The sequence below is a fragment of the Saccopteryx bilineata genome, chromosome 1 (genome assembly GCF_036850765.1).
Source record: "Saccopteryx bilineata isolate mSacBil1 chromosome 1, mSacBil1_pri_phased_curated, whole genome shotgun sequence".
NCBI lineage: Eukaryota > Metazoa > Chordata > Mammalia > Chiroptera > Emballonuridae > Saccopteryx > Saccopteryx bilineata.
Genome location: NC_089490.1, coordinates 106,375,673 through 106,391,301, shown reverse-complemented (window position 1 = coordinate 106,391,301; position 15,629 = coordinate 106,375,673). Strand labels below are relative to the sequence as shown.

General features: G+C 38.3%; 1 protein-coding gene across 2 annotated transcripts in view; it reads right to left on the bottom strand.

Annotated features, from left to right (window-relative positions):
* Positions 1 to 15,629, bottom strand: part of WASHC4 (WASH complex subunit 4) — a 67,725-nt gene extending 52,096 nt beyond the window's left edge. Inside the window, exons 1-10 of one of the 2 annotated variants that reach the window (XM_066263419.1) lie at positions 15,500 to 15,629; positions 10,870 to 11,009; positions 9,933 to 9,986; positions 9,775 to 9,840; positions 8,977 to 9,022; positions 8,451 to 8,518; positions 4,629 to 4,711; positions 2,016 to 2,058; positions 1,456 to 1,559; positions 455 to 575 (exon numbers count right to left, since the gene is read on the bottom strand). In XM_066263419.1, coding sequence (XP_066119516.1) covers positions 455 to 575; positions 1,456 to 1,559; positions 2,016 to 2,058; positions 4,629 to 4,711; positions 8,451 to 8,518; positions 8,977 to 9,022; positions 9,775 to 9,840; positions 9,933 to 9,986; positions 10,870 to 11,009; positions 15,500 to 15,560 — 786 coding nt within the window. In that variant the 5' untranslated portion in view covers positions 15,561 to 15,629. Of the gene's footprint in view, positions 1 to 454; positions 576 to 1,455; positions 1,560 to 2,015; positions 2,059 to 4,628; positions 4,712 to 8,450; positions 8,519 to 8,976; positions 9,023 to 9,774; positions 9,841 to 9,932; positions 9,987 to 10,086; positions 10,202 to 10,869; positions 11,010 to 15,499 lie in introns of those variants that run through there. The other variant, XM_066263428.1, reaches the window with a different exon arrangement.

Below are 15,629 nucleotides of genomic sequence, written 5' to 3'. Positions count from 1 at the left end.
CAAAGGACCCATGTTTGAAACCCCAAGGTCGCCAGCTTGAGCATGGGCTCATCTGGTTTGAGCAAGGCTCACCAGCTTGAGCCCAAGGTCCCTGGCTTGAGCAAGGGGGTCACTCGGTCTGCTGTAGACCCCCCCGGTCAAGGCACATATGAGAAAGCAATCAAAGAACAACTAAGGTGTTGCAACAAAGAATTGATGCTTCTCATCTCTCTCTCTTCCTGTCTATCCCTATCTGTCCCTCTTTCTGTCTCTCTGTCACACAAAAAAACAACCCTCACTCCAAACACAACTAGTACACTAATTTTGCTTGCTATTGGATCCTGAACAATTATATTTTAGACATTAACAATGTTTTAAGACAGAGTACTTTTAAAGGAAAACATATTTAACAGTATGCTATAGAAGCATCCTACTATAATTCTGAGCTAGGTCAACCCTGATACCACTCTCATACCTGAAATATCACTCCATCAAGTAACTGTCCTTCTAGTTTCAGCAAGAATTTTTCAAATGGCTTTAGTTTTTCTTCCTGAATTCCAAATTTTGAAGGATTGTGATGAACAGATTTCAGTAACCTTGTGGAAGATCAGAAGAAAGACCATGCATTGCCTAATAAATTTAAAAGTTCCCCTAGAAATCAAAATTTTATATTTGTATAGTATCATATTGACTTGTACACTTTAAAGTTGTATGGTTTTGCAAACCAATGTCATCCTAAAATTTGAACAAAAAAGTTCTAATATATTTAATTTTATAATCATGCCTTTTTATATCATCTTAAATTCAGATACCTGGTGCTCTCTAGATACCAGACATTTATAGATTGAATAAAATGTCTTGACTTTAAAAAGTCTTGCAGTAGGCCCTGGCTGGTTCGCTCAGTGGTAGAGCATCGGCCTGGCATGCTAGAGTCCCGGGTTCGATTCCGGCCAGGGCACACAGGAGAAGCACCCATTTGCTTCTCCACCCCTCCCCCTCTCCTTCCTCTCTGTCTCTCTCTTCCCCTCCCGCAGCCAAGGCTCCACTGGAGCAAAGTTGGCCTGGGCGCTGAGGATGGCTCTATGGCCTCTGCCTCAGACGCTAGAATGGCTCTGGATGCAACAGAGCATTGCCCCCTGGTGGGCATGCCGAGTGGATCCCAGTCAGGCGCATGCGGGAGTCTGACTGCCTCCCATTTCCAACTTCAGAAAAATACAAAAAAAAAAAGTCTTGCAGTATACAGTGAAATAAAACCAAACTCAAGAAAAAATACTGTCACTTGAATAGACCCTAAGGAAAGAATAAATCTGAGTCCTAAGGTAGTCAAAATTAGAATGCTTTATGCAAATATATCATACTCTCAAACAAACCCATCTGAATCCTTTTAAATATATATCTCCTAGATCTTTTAAAGAACCTGCACTATTTATATCTGTTTAATTTTTATTAATACAAAGAGTATTTTAATTTGCTCACCTTTTGTACATAGTCCAGTGGTCTTTTAATGTGATATGATTATCAATAATTTCATCCAGGGTAAGCAAAACTGTTAGCAGCTCTCCCAAGTGCTCATACATAGTCTGTCAAAAAACCTTTAATGATTACCATTTAACCACTAGTTAGAAGTTAAGCATCATGTGGATTTTTAAAGTTAAACACATTCTAGCTAATTATTAAATGAGTTAAAGCAGTGGATAAATCATTTTATTAAGCTACCCATGAAACTACTGATCCTCAGATGGAATGATTAGCTTTAAATAAAAAAACACTGCACAATAGTTCATCCGTAATTGTGATGCTGCAGATTTGTTTCACTCTCCAAACAGACCAGTAGGAGACTCTGCACTGGGCCTGTACTAGGCAGACTGAGATACACTGATGCTCGGTCAGTAATGACTCATCAGCTTCACAAATGAAAGAGAACAAATTGAAGAAATAATCCTTTCAGAGTCTTGCTATAGTCCCCAATCACACAAACTCCAAAGTAAAATATAGTAAAATTTACGGTTTTACAGATCAAGTTAAATTACTTTTACCTGAAAATGAACTCCAGTTGTCTCTATAATTTTGGGTGCAACCCTATAATAAAATAACACTCAAGTTAAAAAACTATATCCTTTTTTGTCATTTTTACTTTAAGGAAAACACAGCGTCAGGAACGCTAAGATTTTAAATATGGATTTACCTTTATTTAGGTTTTAGTCTATAAAATTTAAGAGATCCAAGAAATTACTACCATATTGCACTTTCCCAAGAAAGGACTACCCTGTACACACAGAGTCTGGGCAGTCACTACCTATCCCCAGACTCAACAGCAGGGATGTGACAATATGCAGTCCATGTATAAACTTAGCCGTTTAATCTAAAGGGACTACTTTGGGAGAGAGGAAAAGAGGAAAATAAAAAAACTGATTATTTCTTTCTAAACTATTAGAATTTCCCAATTTCCATCTAGAATCTTTATTATCCTACCCAAACCAGCATTTGGAGACTAGTCTTCAGTTGGGTTTATTTCTAAGTTGTCATCCCCAGTGAAAAGAAGTGTGTGAGTAACTGGGATTACCAAAGTCTAAAGCCCTAAAATAATTCAATTTTACTTCCTAGAGATTCAATTTGCTCAATAGTAAATAATTTTAAATAGTACTTATATATCAAAGCACACATATATTCCACAAGATAGAATATTTTAAAATTAAACACAATCAAAAAATTTCATCTTGGCCCTGGCCGGTTTGCTCAGTGGTAGAGCGTCAAACTGGCATGCAGGAGTCCTGGGTTCGATTCCCCGCCAGGGCACAGGAGAAGTGCCCATCTGCTTCTCCACCCCTCCCCCTCTCCTTCCTCTCTGTCTCTGTCTTCCCCTCCCACAGCCGAAGCTCCACTGGAGCAAAGTTGGCCCGGGCACTGAGGATGGCTCTGTGGTCTCTGCCTCAGGCACTAGAATGGCTCTGATTGCGGCAGAGTGATGCCCTAGATGGGCAGAGCATCGTCCCCTGGTGGGCATGCCGAGTGGATCCCAGTCAGGTGCATGCGGGAGTCTGTCTGCCTTCCCGTTTCCAACTTCAGAAAAAAAAAAAAAATTTCATCTTACTGCGGGGGGGGGGGGGTGGGGGGGGTGGCAGGGAGTTACACACCAGGTACTGCAGGTGCTGGGGGGGGGGCTATGCTCTGATTCCCTTGTGCCACGAGCAGTTTCAGTGAAAGGGTATAATAACATCAATAGCTGACTGAGGGGAAAAATGAGAATGAGGAACAGTTAATACTGCTTTCCAGTTTATAAGAGAGAGTTGGGATGTAGCGTAGTATGTAAGAACAACATTATATGGATTGGTGAACAAAAGAACCTAAATAGCTACGGAATCTTGTCAAGTAATTCCTCTGGGCCCAGTTATCTCTTCTCATAACTGAGAATCCCTAGTCATATACCTAAACAAAGTTACTGTAAGGTTTAATTAAATACAGTCATGGGCCACTTAACCACAGTGGTGATGTATGAGAAATGCGACATTAGGCGACTTCATCATTGTGCAGATAAGAGTACACTTACACAAACCTATATGGTCTAGCCTGCTACACCCAAGCTATATGGTATAGCCTATTTCTCTGTAGGGGAAGAAAAATAATTTGCCCTCTATCCCCTGGGTTAGTGGCTGACACAACCCTATAATAAAGACAGATTTTGTTTTAGTACAGGGAGGCAGACACTCTTACAGATGGAGATTTCCCTTACAAATGTAATCATCTTTTATAAAAGTAACTGCTACTTGGTTTTCAGAGCTTCTCCCTTGCCTGTTGTTTTTTTAAATTAACAAGCCTAAAATAATCCTTATGCCAAAGCAAACTTTAAGGTGACAAATCTTGTTCCCCTACTACCTCTACACTACAAACCCAGGATCTTACTGTACTGAATACTATAGGCAATGTAACACAATGGTAAATATTTTTGTAGGCATTATGCTATTGATGTTACTATGGCTACACCACTGGCTGTAGGGATTTTTCAGCTTCATTGCACTCTTTTGGGACCATCAATATATATGTGTTCCATCTGTTAACCAGAATGTCATTATTGCAGCACATGATGATAGTAAGTGGGGAAAATTTTTAAGTATAAACTATTTATCATGCAAAATAATTATTTTGTAATAAAAATGATAAGGACTCTGAAATTTTTATCATTTTTCTTGATTTAGGACAGTGGTTCCCAAACTATAAAGATTAGAATTACTCACATTTTCCATATAGATTCCCTAACCCCACTCCCAAAGATTCTGTAGTTTAAGAAAGGTCTCATGCAATTCTAATAAGACAGGGGACCTTCAAGGCAAAGGAGAGAGGAAAGGAATAAGAAGAGAGAACATGGTACGTTCATCTTTTTCTGTACAATCAAATTTCTTTGAATATTCTGTCCAAATTCTCATTCAGACAGATAATGGATTCATTCACCATGATAAAAACTGTTTCTATCACTTCTTTTATTAAAGACATCAAGTACTGTTTGAAATAGCTTGAGTGTTCACAGAATGCTGAATAAGTGAATAAAGGAATGAATGAGTGAACAAAGAACTATTTCAAGTAATTAGCTAGTTGTAGAAAAATATTTCCTGTATCTCTATTATAAATGCAAAAATATTTCTAAAATTCATTACTTGTTACTGATATAGAGGGCAGCCAACTGATGGACTACATTCACCACCACTTCATAGCACCTCGTAACAAAACAAGACAGTTCCTGAAATGACAAGTTGGGTAAAAGTTACAAAGTTACTTTTTAAATTTCACCATTTCTGACTAAATTTTAGAATAATAATGTTAAGACAAAAATAAAATATTTTTCCAACAAGAACTTTAGTTGAACAGCCAACTTCAAGCACCCATACCTCAAGCAATTTTTAACTCCTCCTAAATCCCAAGATCATTTCTACTTCTCTGCCCCTGCAACACTTCCTTCACACGTCTAAGTCTTATATTTCACTCACATAATTCATAAGTGACAGAGTCCCTCATTTCTTCTTTGAATATCCACTGTGTAGCACAGTGGGCTACCCCTAAACTGCTTCTCAATAAATCTCTGTCCTATCAAATGAATGAATGAACATCTGAATGAAAAGAAGCTCAGGCCCTGGCCAGTTGGCTCAGCGGTAGAGCGTCGGTAGAGCGTCGCCTGGTGTGTGGAAGTCCCAGCTTTGATTCCTGGCCAGGGCACAGAGGAGAAGTGCCCATCTGCTTCTATACCTTCTCCCTCTCCTTTCTCTCTGTCTCTCTCTTCCCTTCGTGCAGCCAAGGCTCCATTGGAGCAAGGTTGGCCCAGGCACTAAGGACAGCTCCATGGCCTCCACCTCGGGCGCTAGAATGGCTCCAGTTGCAACGGAGCAATGCCCCAGAGGGGCCGAGCATTGCACCCTGGTGGGCATGCCGGGTAGATCTCAGTCAGGCACATGTGGAGTCAGTCTCTCTGCCTCCCCTGCTTCTCACTTCAGAAAAAAAACAAAAACTCAAAAGCTGCCCATTTTAGAAAGTATAACAGTGAGGGAAAAGGGTCTATAGAAATCACTTTGATATAACTTCAAATGTTTACCTTCAACCTGATTTATAAACAGACTTGGCACCCAGCAAGTAAAATACTAATTATCCCAGGAATGTGTTTATGATTAAATAATTAACTTGCATTTACCCTGTCCCACACCTCCTAAAATTTTTTCAGAAGCTCTCACCTTTCAAACCTATAGAAGCAGTTTATATCCAAACATACTTAAAAGCTGATTAAACCTATGGCTGTTCTAGGCCCTGGCTAATTGGCTCAATGATAGAGCATCAGCCCAGCATGTGGATGTCCTGGGTCTGATTCCTGGCCAGGGCACACAGGAGAAGTGCTCATCTGCTTCTCCACCCCTCTCCCTCTCCTTCCTCTCTATCTCCCTCTTCCCCTCCCACAGCCAAGGCTATACTGGAGCAAAGTTGGCCCGGCTGCTGAGGATGGCTCGATGGCCTCTGCCTCAGGTGCTAGAATGACTCCGGTTGCAATGCAGCAACGTCCCAGATGGGCAGAGCATTGATTGCCTCCCCAGTGGGTTTGCTAGGTGGATCCCGGTCAGGTGCATGCGGGACTCTTGTCTTTCTGCCTCTCCACTTCTCACTTCAGAATAAATACAAAACAAACAAACAAAAAAACTTATGGCTATTCTAAATTTTACGATCTATGAGGAAAAGAATTTCTGTTGGTTTAGTGCATCGCTGATCGCTAGCACCAAGAATGGTTTATAATATATGCTATGCTCATAAAACATCTGTTGAATGTTTAAAATGGAACTTTATGCAGCTGTCAGTGAGACCCCAAAACAATTTAACATTTTTAGCCTGACCAGGCGGTGGCACAGTGGATAGAGCGTCGGACTGGGATGCGGAAGACCCAGGTTCGAGACCCCGAGGTCGCCAGCTTGAGCGTGGGCTCATCTGGTTTGAGCAAAAGCCCACCAGCTTGAACCCAAGGTCACTGGCTCCAGCAAGGGGTTACTCGGTCTGCTGAAGGCCCGCGGTCAAGGCACATATGAGAAAGCAATCAATGAACAACTAAGGTATTGCAGCGCACAATGAAAAACTAATGATTGATGCTTCTCATCTCTCTCCGTTCCTGTCTGTCCCTGTCTATCCCTCTCTCTGACTCACTCTGTCTCAAAAAAAAAAAAAAAAAAAAAAAAGAGTGGGGGGGGAAAAAACAATTTAACATTTTTAAAAATGAAACTCATGCATTTCAATTTTATTTGAACAGTTCTAGTTTTACATTTATTATTAAATTTCTAAAGGTTTAATAAAAGCAGAGAAAAGAACAGAAAATGGAGGACAAGCAGCACAAATTAAAAAGGTAGAAACAAGTTCAAAGATATAATAAACTATTTATATAAGCTAGAAATAGACTAAATTACCCAATTAAAAGACAAAAGATTTTCAGGTTGTATAAAAAAATCGAAATTCAGATATATGCAGTTTTAAAGAAACATAACTAAAACAATTGAAAGACTGAAAGAATCAAGAAAAAAAAGAAAAATTGTTAACTCAAAGCTGGGGCAGTGATATTAATATCAGACAAAATAGACTGTTATCAATACTACAGCTTTACATTATATATTATATACATAATCATTATCATAGCTTAAAAGGGTCACCAAATAATATAAAAGATTCCATTTATCAGGAATTATTAACAATTCTAAACTTGTATGTACCAAATAAAATATCTTCAAAAAGAAATGCTAAATTTGATAAAACTCGGGAGAGAAACTGACACAATCACTGCAAATTACATTTCTTAGACTCCTACCCAGAAGACCTGTTAGGTTCTGACAACAAGTGGCACTGAAAGGAAAACTGGGAGACCAGAAAAGGGCATACTATTTCTTTGTTTTTATCATCATGATCACCTCAGCAATGGCAGACTGCTCAGCCTAGGGCTTCTTCCACTACTACAGAACCAAGCTCTATGGCTCTCTCTGAGGTACCTGCAGCAGCCAGGCAGCACTACCTCCTCAGGGGTGTTAAGTGCTAATTCCAGGGGCTCCTCCTCCAAGTTCCCAGATTCTGGCAAGCCCAACCTTTTCCCTTGTTTCCCCCAGATGTAGAGGGGTATCTGCTTCCTCTGATTACCTCACTGTTCCTTCCACTTTCAGCCCTCCAACTCTTATGTAACCAACTTTCTATACTAAATCTCTTTTGAAATACCTTGTGTGAATTGTTTTGTGGACTGGACCCAGATAGACCCATACTATAATAGAAGCTTATTTCAACAAAATGCTCTCAAATTAGGTTAAGTAGACCAAAAAACATAGTAAAGACATAAAAGATCTGAACAATATATTAACATGCTTGAATAAATAAAATAATCAAATCTTGTACCCAACTATTGGAGGTAGGTAGATGTAGGTTTTCTTCCTCATCTCCGATTTCTGCTTTTGTCATATTGTACAAGCAATGAATTTACAATGGAGGCGAGAAATAGAAGTTATTTCATTCTTTAGGGAAAAAATTATATAAAGACCTAGAATAACTAAAATTTTGAGTGATGAAAAGTATATCTAAATTGAACTATTTGGTTAGAAGCATCAAGTGCAACTGCTTTAATTACCTTATCATTTCTCTTATAACAATTTAATCATCTCCATTAACAACTTTTTCCTGACATAAATTATCTTTTCCTGCCTGGTACAAAATTCAAGTTATTTTAAAAGGTACAGTAACGAATTGTCCATAAATGAAATTACACAAAGAAACTTATTTTGAGTTTTATTTCCCTAAAAATGCTGTGAAAATATTTCAGGAATTACCACCTCCTTAATTTATAATCCAATGCCAATTAAATGTCTTACCATCACAGTACACATTTTTAGCATTTGAGGTTTTAGAAATCATTTTAAATTATGTGTAATTCACTCAAACTTTTCAAAGAAAAACCTCAGTAAAAAGTAAACACCAGTTACCTGTAAGAATGAAATAAATCTCCCCATTTGAATTTGGCAATCACCTTCCATCATGCTAGAATCTGTGGCTTTAAAAGGCAACATGAAAAACTGTATTTCAATTGTTTTATATAAACTCAATCAACACCAAAAAATAAAAATGATTTTTATTCATTAGTACATCTTTTAATCTGCATAGTATTAACAGAATTTTTACACTAAAGAGAAAATGAGAACATCATTAATTACACAACTGAAAGTAACCATCTGTTTTATTATTTAATAAATTTAAGGAAAATTCTCATCAAGCTAGAGTGCTTAGTAATTTATAAAAATATCACAAATAGACTTTAAAGAATTTGCTGCTGCTCTTCTCTCAGGGTTCTTTTCACCTGTTAACCAAACAAACAAACAAACAAACAAATCTGAATGATCATTTTCTCACACTAATACATTATTATGGTAGTTCTAAAATTATCTGTTAACTTTTTGTTCGTTTAAACCTCAAAAAAGGCATCACATTACAATATGAAATTTTAAAACTTACCTCCTTCTCCATAAAATAAGAGACCATTATAAAATTTAATTTCAGCCTGTTTAAAAGAAATTAAAATAATTTTACAAGTTGCTGTATCGTTTTTAAATTCCTAAAGATTCTCTTAATTATACATATTTAATAACAAGCAGAGGGCTACATCACTTATATACAAATTCTCTTATGTTCAAAAACTGCTTACAATTCAGATAAATTCAATTTATCTTTAGAGTACCAAAACATTACTGATGGTCAAAGTTATTTCTTGCTTTTGTTAGCCCTTATTTTGTCTTAATCTGACCACTCCGATTGTCCCACATCTTCCCATTACTTCACGGAAGACAGAAACAAACATACAGTATCAAGAAGGTAGAGAAACAAAAGATGGAAGTTTACCAACTGCTTTCAGTTTTAATTGCTCATGGGCAAGGAAACACAAAATATATGACAACTTCAAAGCTCTTTTAAAAAATCAGTTATATCTACAAAGCAAATATACATGGCAGGTAACACAGACCTTGAAGGTATACAGACTCACAAACTGTTACTAACAGTAAAATGTCAGACAATGACACCCTCTTTAAACCTCAGTTGCCTCATCTATTCCTCGCATACCTCCCTGGGTTGTTATAAATATTAACAGGTTTAACAAAGTATTTAGTACATGGTAAATATTCTCATTATTCCTACCATTACTTTAAATAAGTAATTCATTCACATTCGATAAATATTCACGCACACTATACACATATAAGTACATATTTGCTTTTAAATCATGTTTTTTAATATCTTAAGAATACAAATAATTACCTCGTATTTTAATTTCTTAATTTCACAACAAAGTGCAGCATAAACCGTGATGACTTTGTTTAAGACCTAGTGTTGTGAGTGAAAACATAAAAGAAAAAATGTAAATTATAGCAAATAACTAAAGCATTTTAAAATAGTTTAGGTTTAGAAATCTGTACCTTGTTTTCAGTCTTGATGAGTTCTAAAAGGGAAGACTGTTCATAAGGCAAAAGCTATATAAACAAGAAAAAGAACATTTCTTTTTAATTTGAAAAGAATCACTGGAATATTAAATACACAAATTGAGACTACCTCTATTCTATTTAAACTTGCCTTAGATCCAACATACCCAGCACAAGCACCATAACAGATGAGGAGTGACCACTAATGGGTACAGTATTTCTTTTTGGGGTGGTGAAAAAGTTCTAAAATTGTCTCTGGTGCTGGTTGCACAATTTTGTGAATACACTAAAAACCCAAAGAACTGGAGATGAGGAAAAAAGTTAATATGTGACTTCGGACAGTGTCTAATATATAACAAATGTTAGTTATTAAGTGGTAACAAGCTATAGTTTCAAAAATGAAACAGATAAAACTACTTCAAAATGGAATAGAGCAGAAGTGACCTATTTTATACATTAGAAAATTACTCCCACATTAAGATTCCCTAAATAACATACAGGAATTTTTAGAAAATGATAAAAATATTATGTATCTTGATTGAGATATGAGTTAGATGGGTACCTGTTTTTAGCAAAATTCATTAAAAATTACATTTTAAGGTTATGCATTTCACGGTATATAAATTAACCTCGCCTGAATATTATATTCCAATCCTCTTCATTTTCTTGAGGAAAAAAAGCTAGCTCAAAGAGTTGGAGCCTGTGTCATTCTTGACACTAAAGGATTTGAGTTTATCTCATTCTTTAAAAACACAAAAACATACGAAAATACATGCATGGCTTACACAAAAGGAAATTAACAATTTTCCTTAATGTTTCTTTTAGTTTTCTAGATCCCAAATAATATATGTTCCATTTATAACAATTATGTTTTCAAGATATAGGATGTTCTGAAAATGTACGCATAACTAAAAAATATAAAACAAAATCAAACCTTTAATGCTATAGGATCAAGATTGAAATCCCAAACATCTCCAATTGAATCATCCAGTGCATTTTCAATTCTTCTCAACTGAGATGTATACTCCTCAAGAAATTTCCCATAATTCTTAAGTTGCACTTCAGCATGAATTTCTAAATTTAAATTTTAAAACAGTGAGAAACACAAAAATTACAAGATATTTACCTCAAATAATCTCAAAAGTCACAGCAAAGTAGATATTATGTATTATTAAATATATTATTCGAGAATGTCTTAACTTCTTGGAAATAAAGTTTCAAAGGTAAACAATAATTCAGCTTTCAATATTTCCCAGATAGATAAAATAATTTTAAAAGCAGATGTTGCCATAAACAGAGATATATATCATGTTAAAACTAATTAAACGTATTATGAAAAAGTCACTATCCCATTTACCCTATAATCTAGGGCTTTTAGACATAAAATAATTCCTTAGACAACTCAATAACCCGATTCTGTTTCAGTCAAAAACAATATTTTTGAAAAAAAAGAAAAGTTCATGACCTGAATCATGTGCAAAAATCTGTGTTGTCATACGAGAAAAATTTAAAAGAATAATTCTTAATTCTATACACAGTAAACTATTTAAAAATACACCTATATGATGTTGTTGTTGTTTTTTTAGTTGTTTTTTTTTTAAGATTTTATTTATTTATTATAGAGAAGGGGGGGGGGCAGGAAGCATCAACTCCCATATGTGCCTTGACCAGGCAAGCCCAGGGTTTTGAACCGGCAACCTCAGTATTTCCAGGTTGACGCTTTATCCACTGCGCCACCACAGGTCAGGCCACCTATATGTTGTTTTTAAAATTCATTTAGACTTGCTTCATCCTAATGAGTATTATTCCTATAATGCCCCAAACTTACCAAAATATTTTGTTTTAATCATTTTACTATAATAGAGTTGGAAAAGCCAGTAAAGAACACTAAGTACGGAATATTGGATTGATTTTCTTTTTTTTAAATGAGAGTAGAGGAACTATAGAGATAGACTCCCACATGTGCCTCCACCAGGAACCACTGGGCAACCCCCATCTAGAGCCAATACTCAATCAACAGAGCTATCCTCAGCGCCTGAGGCCAACACTCCCATCAATCAGGCTCAAACCAATGGAGCTACTGGCTTCCCAGAGGAGAAGTGAGAGAGAAGGGGGAGGAGGAGGGAAAGAGAAACAAATGATAGCTTCTCATGTATACCCTGCCCAGGGATCCAACCTGGACATCCACATGCCAGACTGACACTTTATCCCCTGAGCCAACCAACCAGGGCTGGGTTGATATTTACAGTGTTTACATACTAATAGATTCTAGAGAGTCAATAGAATAAACTGAATTATAACAGCATATTTCAATATTAATGAAAGTACATAGTCCACCCTATACATAAAAATTCATTACTTATTATAAAGGCAGCAAATTCAACTCCAACTCAGTTTTTATTAATGTGAATAACTTCATTAATCTGTCTCCTAATAAAGATAAATTTTCATATGTACCCTGATTTATCAATGTCACCCCATTAAAATTAAATTAAAAAATTAAAAAATTGCCTGACCAGGCAGTGGCGCAGTGGATAGAGCATTGGACTGGGATGCAGAGGACTCAGGTTTGAGACCCCGAGGTCGTCAGACTGAGCACGGGCTCATCTGGTTTGAGCAAAGCTCACCAGCTTGAACCCAAGGTTGCTGGCTCCAGCAAGGGGTTACTCGGTCTGCTGAAGGCCCGCAGTCAAGGCACATATGAGAAAGCAATCAATGAACAACTAAGGTGTTGCAACGCGCAATGGAAAACTAATGATTGATGTGTCTCATCTCTCTCCGTTCCTGTCTGACCCTGTCTATCCCTCTCTCTCTCTCTGAAAAAAATAAAATAAAAAATAATTAAAAAATCATATACTTTAAAAAAAAGATAAATTTTTTCTTTCCTCACATTAACAATGCTAAACAAACTCTAAAATAAAGTATTTTCTTATTCATTAAGGATAAAGACCTAGCTCCCCATTCTCCCTTATTTTTCAACTAACACACTGAATCTGGTGGATCAATTTAGTTCATTAAGGTTTATATCTCATTATAGCATTAACCGAGGCACTTTTGAAAAACAATTAGTCTAGACATGATTCAGTCCAAAAATTAATGAAAATCAGGCAGAGATGAGAGGTCTTTTCCCCACAGCTTAAATTAAAAACCACATAAGATTCTTAAAATCCCAAGTACACCTCTAGTTCTCAGTTACGTGTAAAATAACCATAGCTGTACTGAACCAGCAAATGAGTTCTTAATGACAAAACTAGAAAGAGCCTGATCAGTGTGGCACGGTGGATAAAATGTTGACCTGAGATGCTGAGGTCCCGGGCTCAAGCCCAGAGGTCACTGGCTTGAGTGCAGGCTGATCCTGCTTGAGCGCTGGGTCACTGGCTTGAGCATGGGATCACACATATGATCCGATGGTCGCTGGCTCCAGACCAAAGGCTTGAGCCCAAGGACACTGGCTTGAGCAAGAAGTCACAGGCTCTGCTGGAGTCCTTCCCCCTACCCCCATCAAGGCACAACAGATAAGAAGCAACCAATGAATAACTAAGATGCTGCAACTATGAGTTGTTGCTTCTCACCTCTCTCTCCCCAAAACAAAAAAACAAAAAAACCAGAAACACATGCCAATAAATTACCCATTTAGCCTGCTTGGGAATTCACAAAGTACTAGGCAAAAGAAAACAACATTCAAATTCTTTGCTGGTAAGATAAGAAATGGTTTTAGCCCTGGCCGGTTGGCATGTGGAAGTCCCAGGTTCGATTCCAGATCTGGGCACACAGGAGAAGTGCCCATATGCTTCTCCACCCCTTCCCCTCTCCCTCCTCTCTGTCTCTCTCTTCTCCTCCTGCAGCCAAGACTCCACTGGAGCAAAGTTGGCCCAGGCGCTGTGGATGGCTCTATGGCCTCTGCCTCAGGCGCTAGAATGGCTCCAGCCAGAACAGAGCAACGCCCTGGATGGGAAGAGCATCGCCCCCTGGTGGGCATGCCGGGTGGATCCCAGTTGGGCGCATGCCGGAGTCTGTCTGACTGCCTCCTGCTTCTAACTTCGGAAAAATACAAAAAAAAGAAAAAGCAGTGGTTTTAAAAATGAGTGAAAGTTAAAAAGATTTGAAGTAAGTACTACATGGTGATTCTTCAAGATTGAAATTCCAAAAACCTACTTCCAAGAAATGCTTTATCTTTGTATCCCTAATACCTAGCATAGTGCCTGGTACATACAAAACATCTGCTGAGTAAATCTGATCTTTCCACTCCAAGGTGAACCATTTTCAAACCCCATATGTTTATCTTTTTACTGCAATTTCTTGAAGATGAAAGTAAAGATCCCACCTTACACATAAGAATTCATTACTTATTCCAAAGGTAGAGTAGGGGACCTTTATCCATAAAATGTCATACACAACAAGGTGCAGTTCAGTTTATAACAGTAAGGAATCCTCTACCCGCAAAATTAAAGGATTTTGTTATTACCACCAAGAATTTTTTTTAATGCTGCATGAAAGATGATATCTTGTGGAATGTTTTGTGAAAAATTGCAAATCATCCTGGGTTAAATGCAGGCTTCTTTGAGAGACTAATAAAATCTAATTAGATCTAAGTTTGTACATGCGTCTTCCTTTGTACAATTAAGAAAAATTTACATGTAATTTCTAAAAATTACAGTCACCTTTTGGAAAAACTACGTTAAAAAACAAATTCACAAGCAGCATGTCCCGATATCACTTATATCATTTATGCAAATTAATATCACCAAAGATAAGAAACAGATTGCCAACTTGCATTAATCTCAGGTAGAGTTTCATTAAAATAGTTTGGCTTCTAAATTATGCTGCGTGGAATTGAATTTGTTAGTGCTCTTTGATTGGGCTTCCAAGTTAAATCAGACAATTCGATTTTCTGAAGCAAGATTTGAAGGCGATTTGCTGTAATTTGTGACACCTTTCTAACCGCAAGGGAAACTGCAGGACATCACTTTAATCTAACGTAAATAAAAGGCATGGAAGGAGATAAACTAGCTTTCACGTGTTATTTTTACCATAATGAAGAGTTCCGTTTCTCTAGATTCTCTGGCTATAAGAATGTAAAGCAAGGTGCACTCAAAGTTCCAAAAGTTGGCTGGGGAGGAAAAAAAGAAAAACAGGAAACCGAAGCAGGAACCCGGACCTCAGCCTCTTCTGGAAGTGAAGGCTCGGAGGACCTGGCGAAAGCCCGGAGCGCCCAGACCCCGCCAGCCTGCGCTCCGGGTCTGCGGGACGCGCAGGACCCGCCCCGCCCGCGTCCCCGGCTGCAGAGCGCACGCCGCTCCCCCAGGGCCACCGCGGGCTCCCTAGGACAGTCACCGCCTTGATCGCCAAGCCCTTACCGGGCACCCTGACCCGCCATTGCTGAGACCCCTCCACCCCGGAAAGTAACGCTCGACGGCGCTTCCTTCTCAAACCCCAACGAGCAGCAAGTGCCCCAAACTGGACGGCTGCGCAGCAACAGCGAGACAGAGCCCTCCTTTGGGAGCACCGCCAGGGCTGAGGCCCACGCGAGAGCGTCCACCCGCAGCCCTTGTTCTGCCACTTACTCTGTGAACCGTCATCAACGCGGTCGAACTCCCAGTCCGGGGACAGAGTCTCCACCGCCATCACTTCGTTGCCTCCCTCAGTCACAGCCCCAACCAGTCTAGGCGACTACAGCAGCCTCACCCCAGCGGC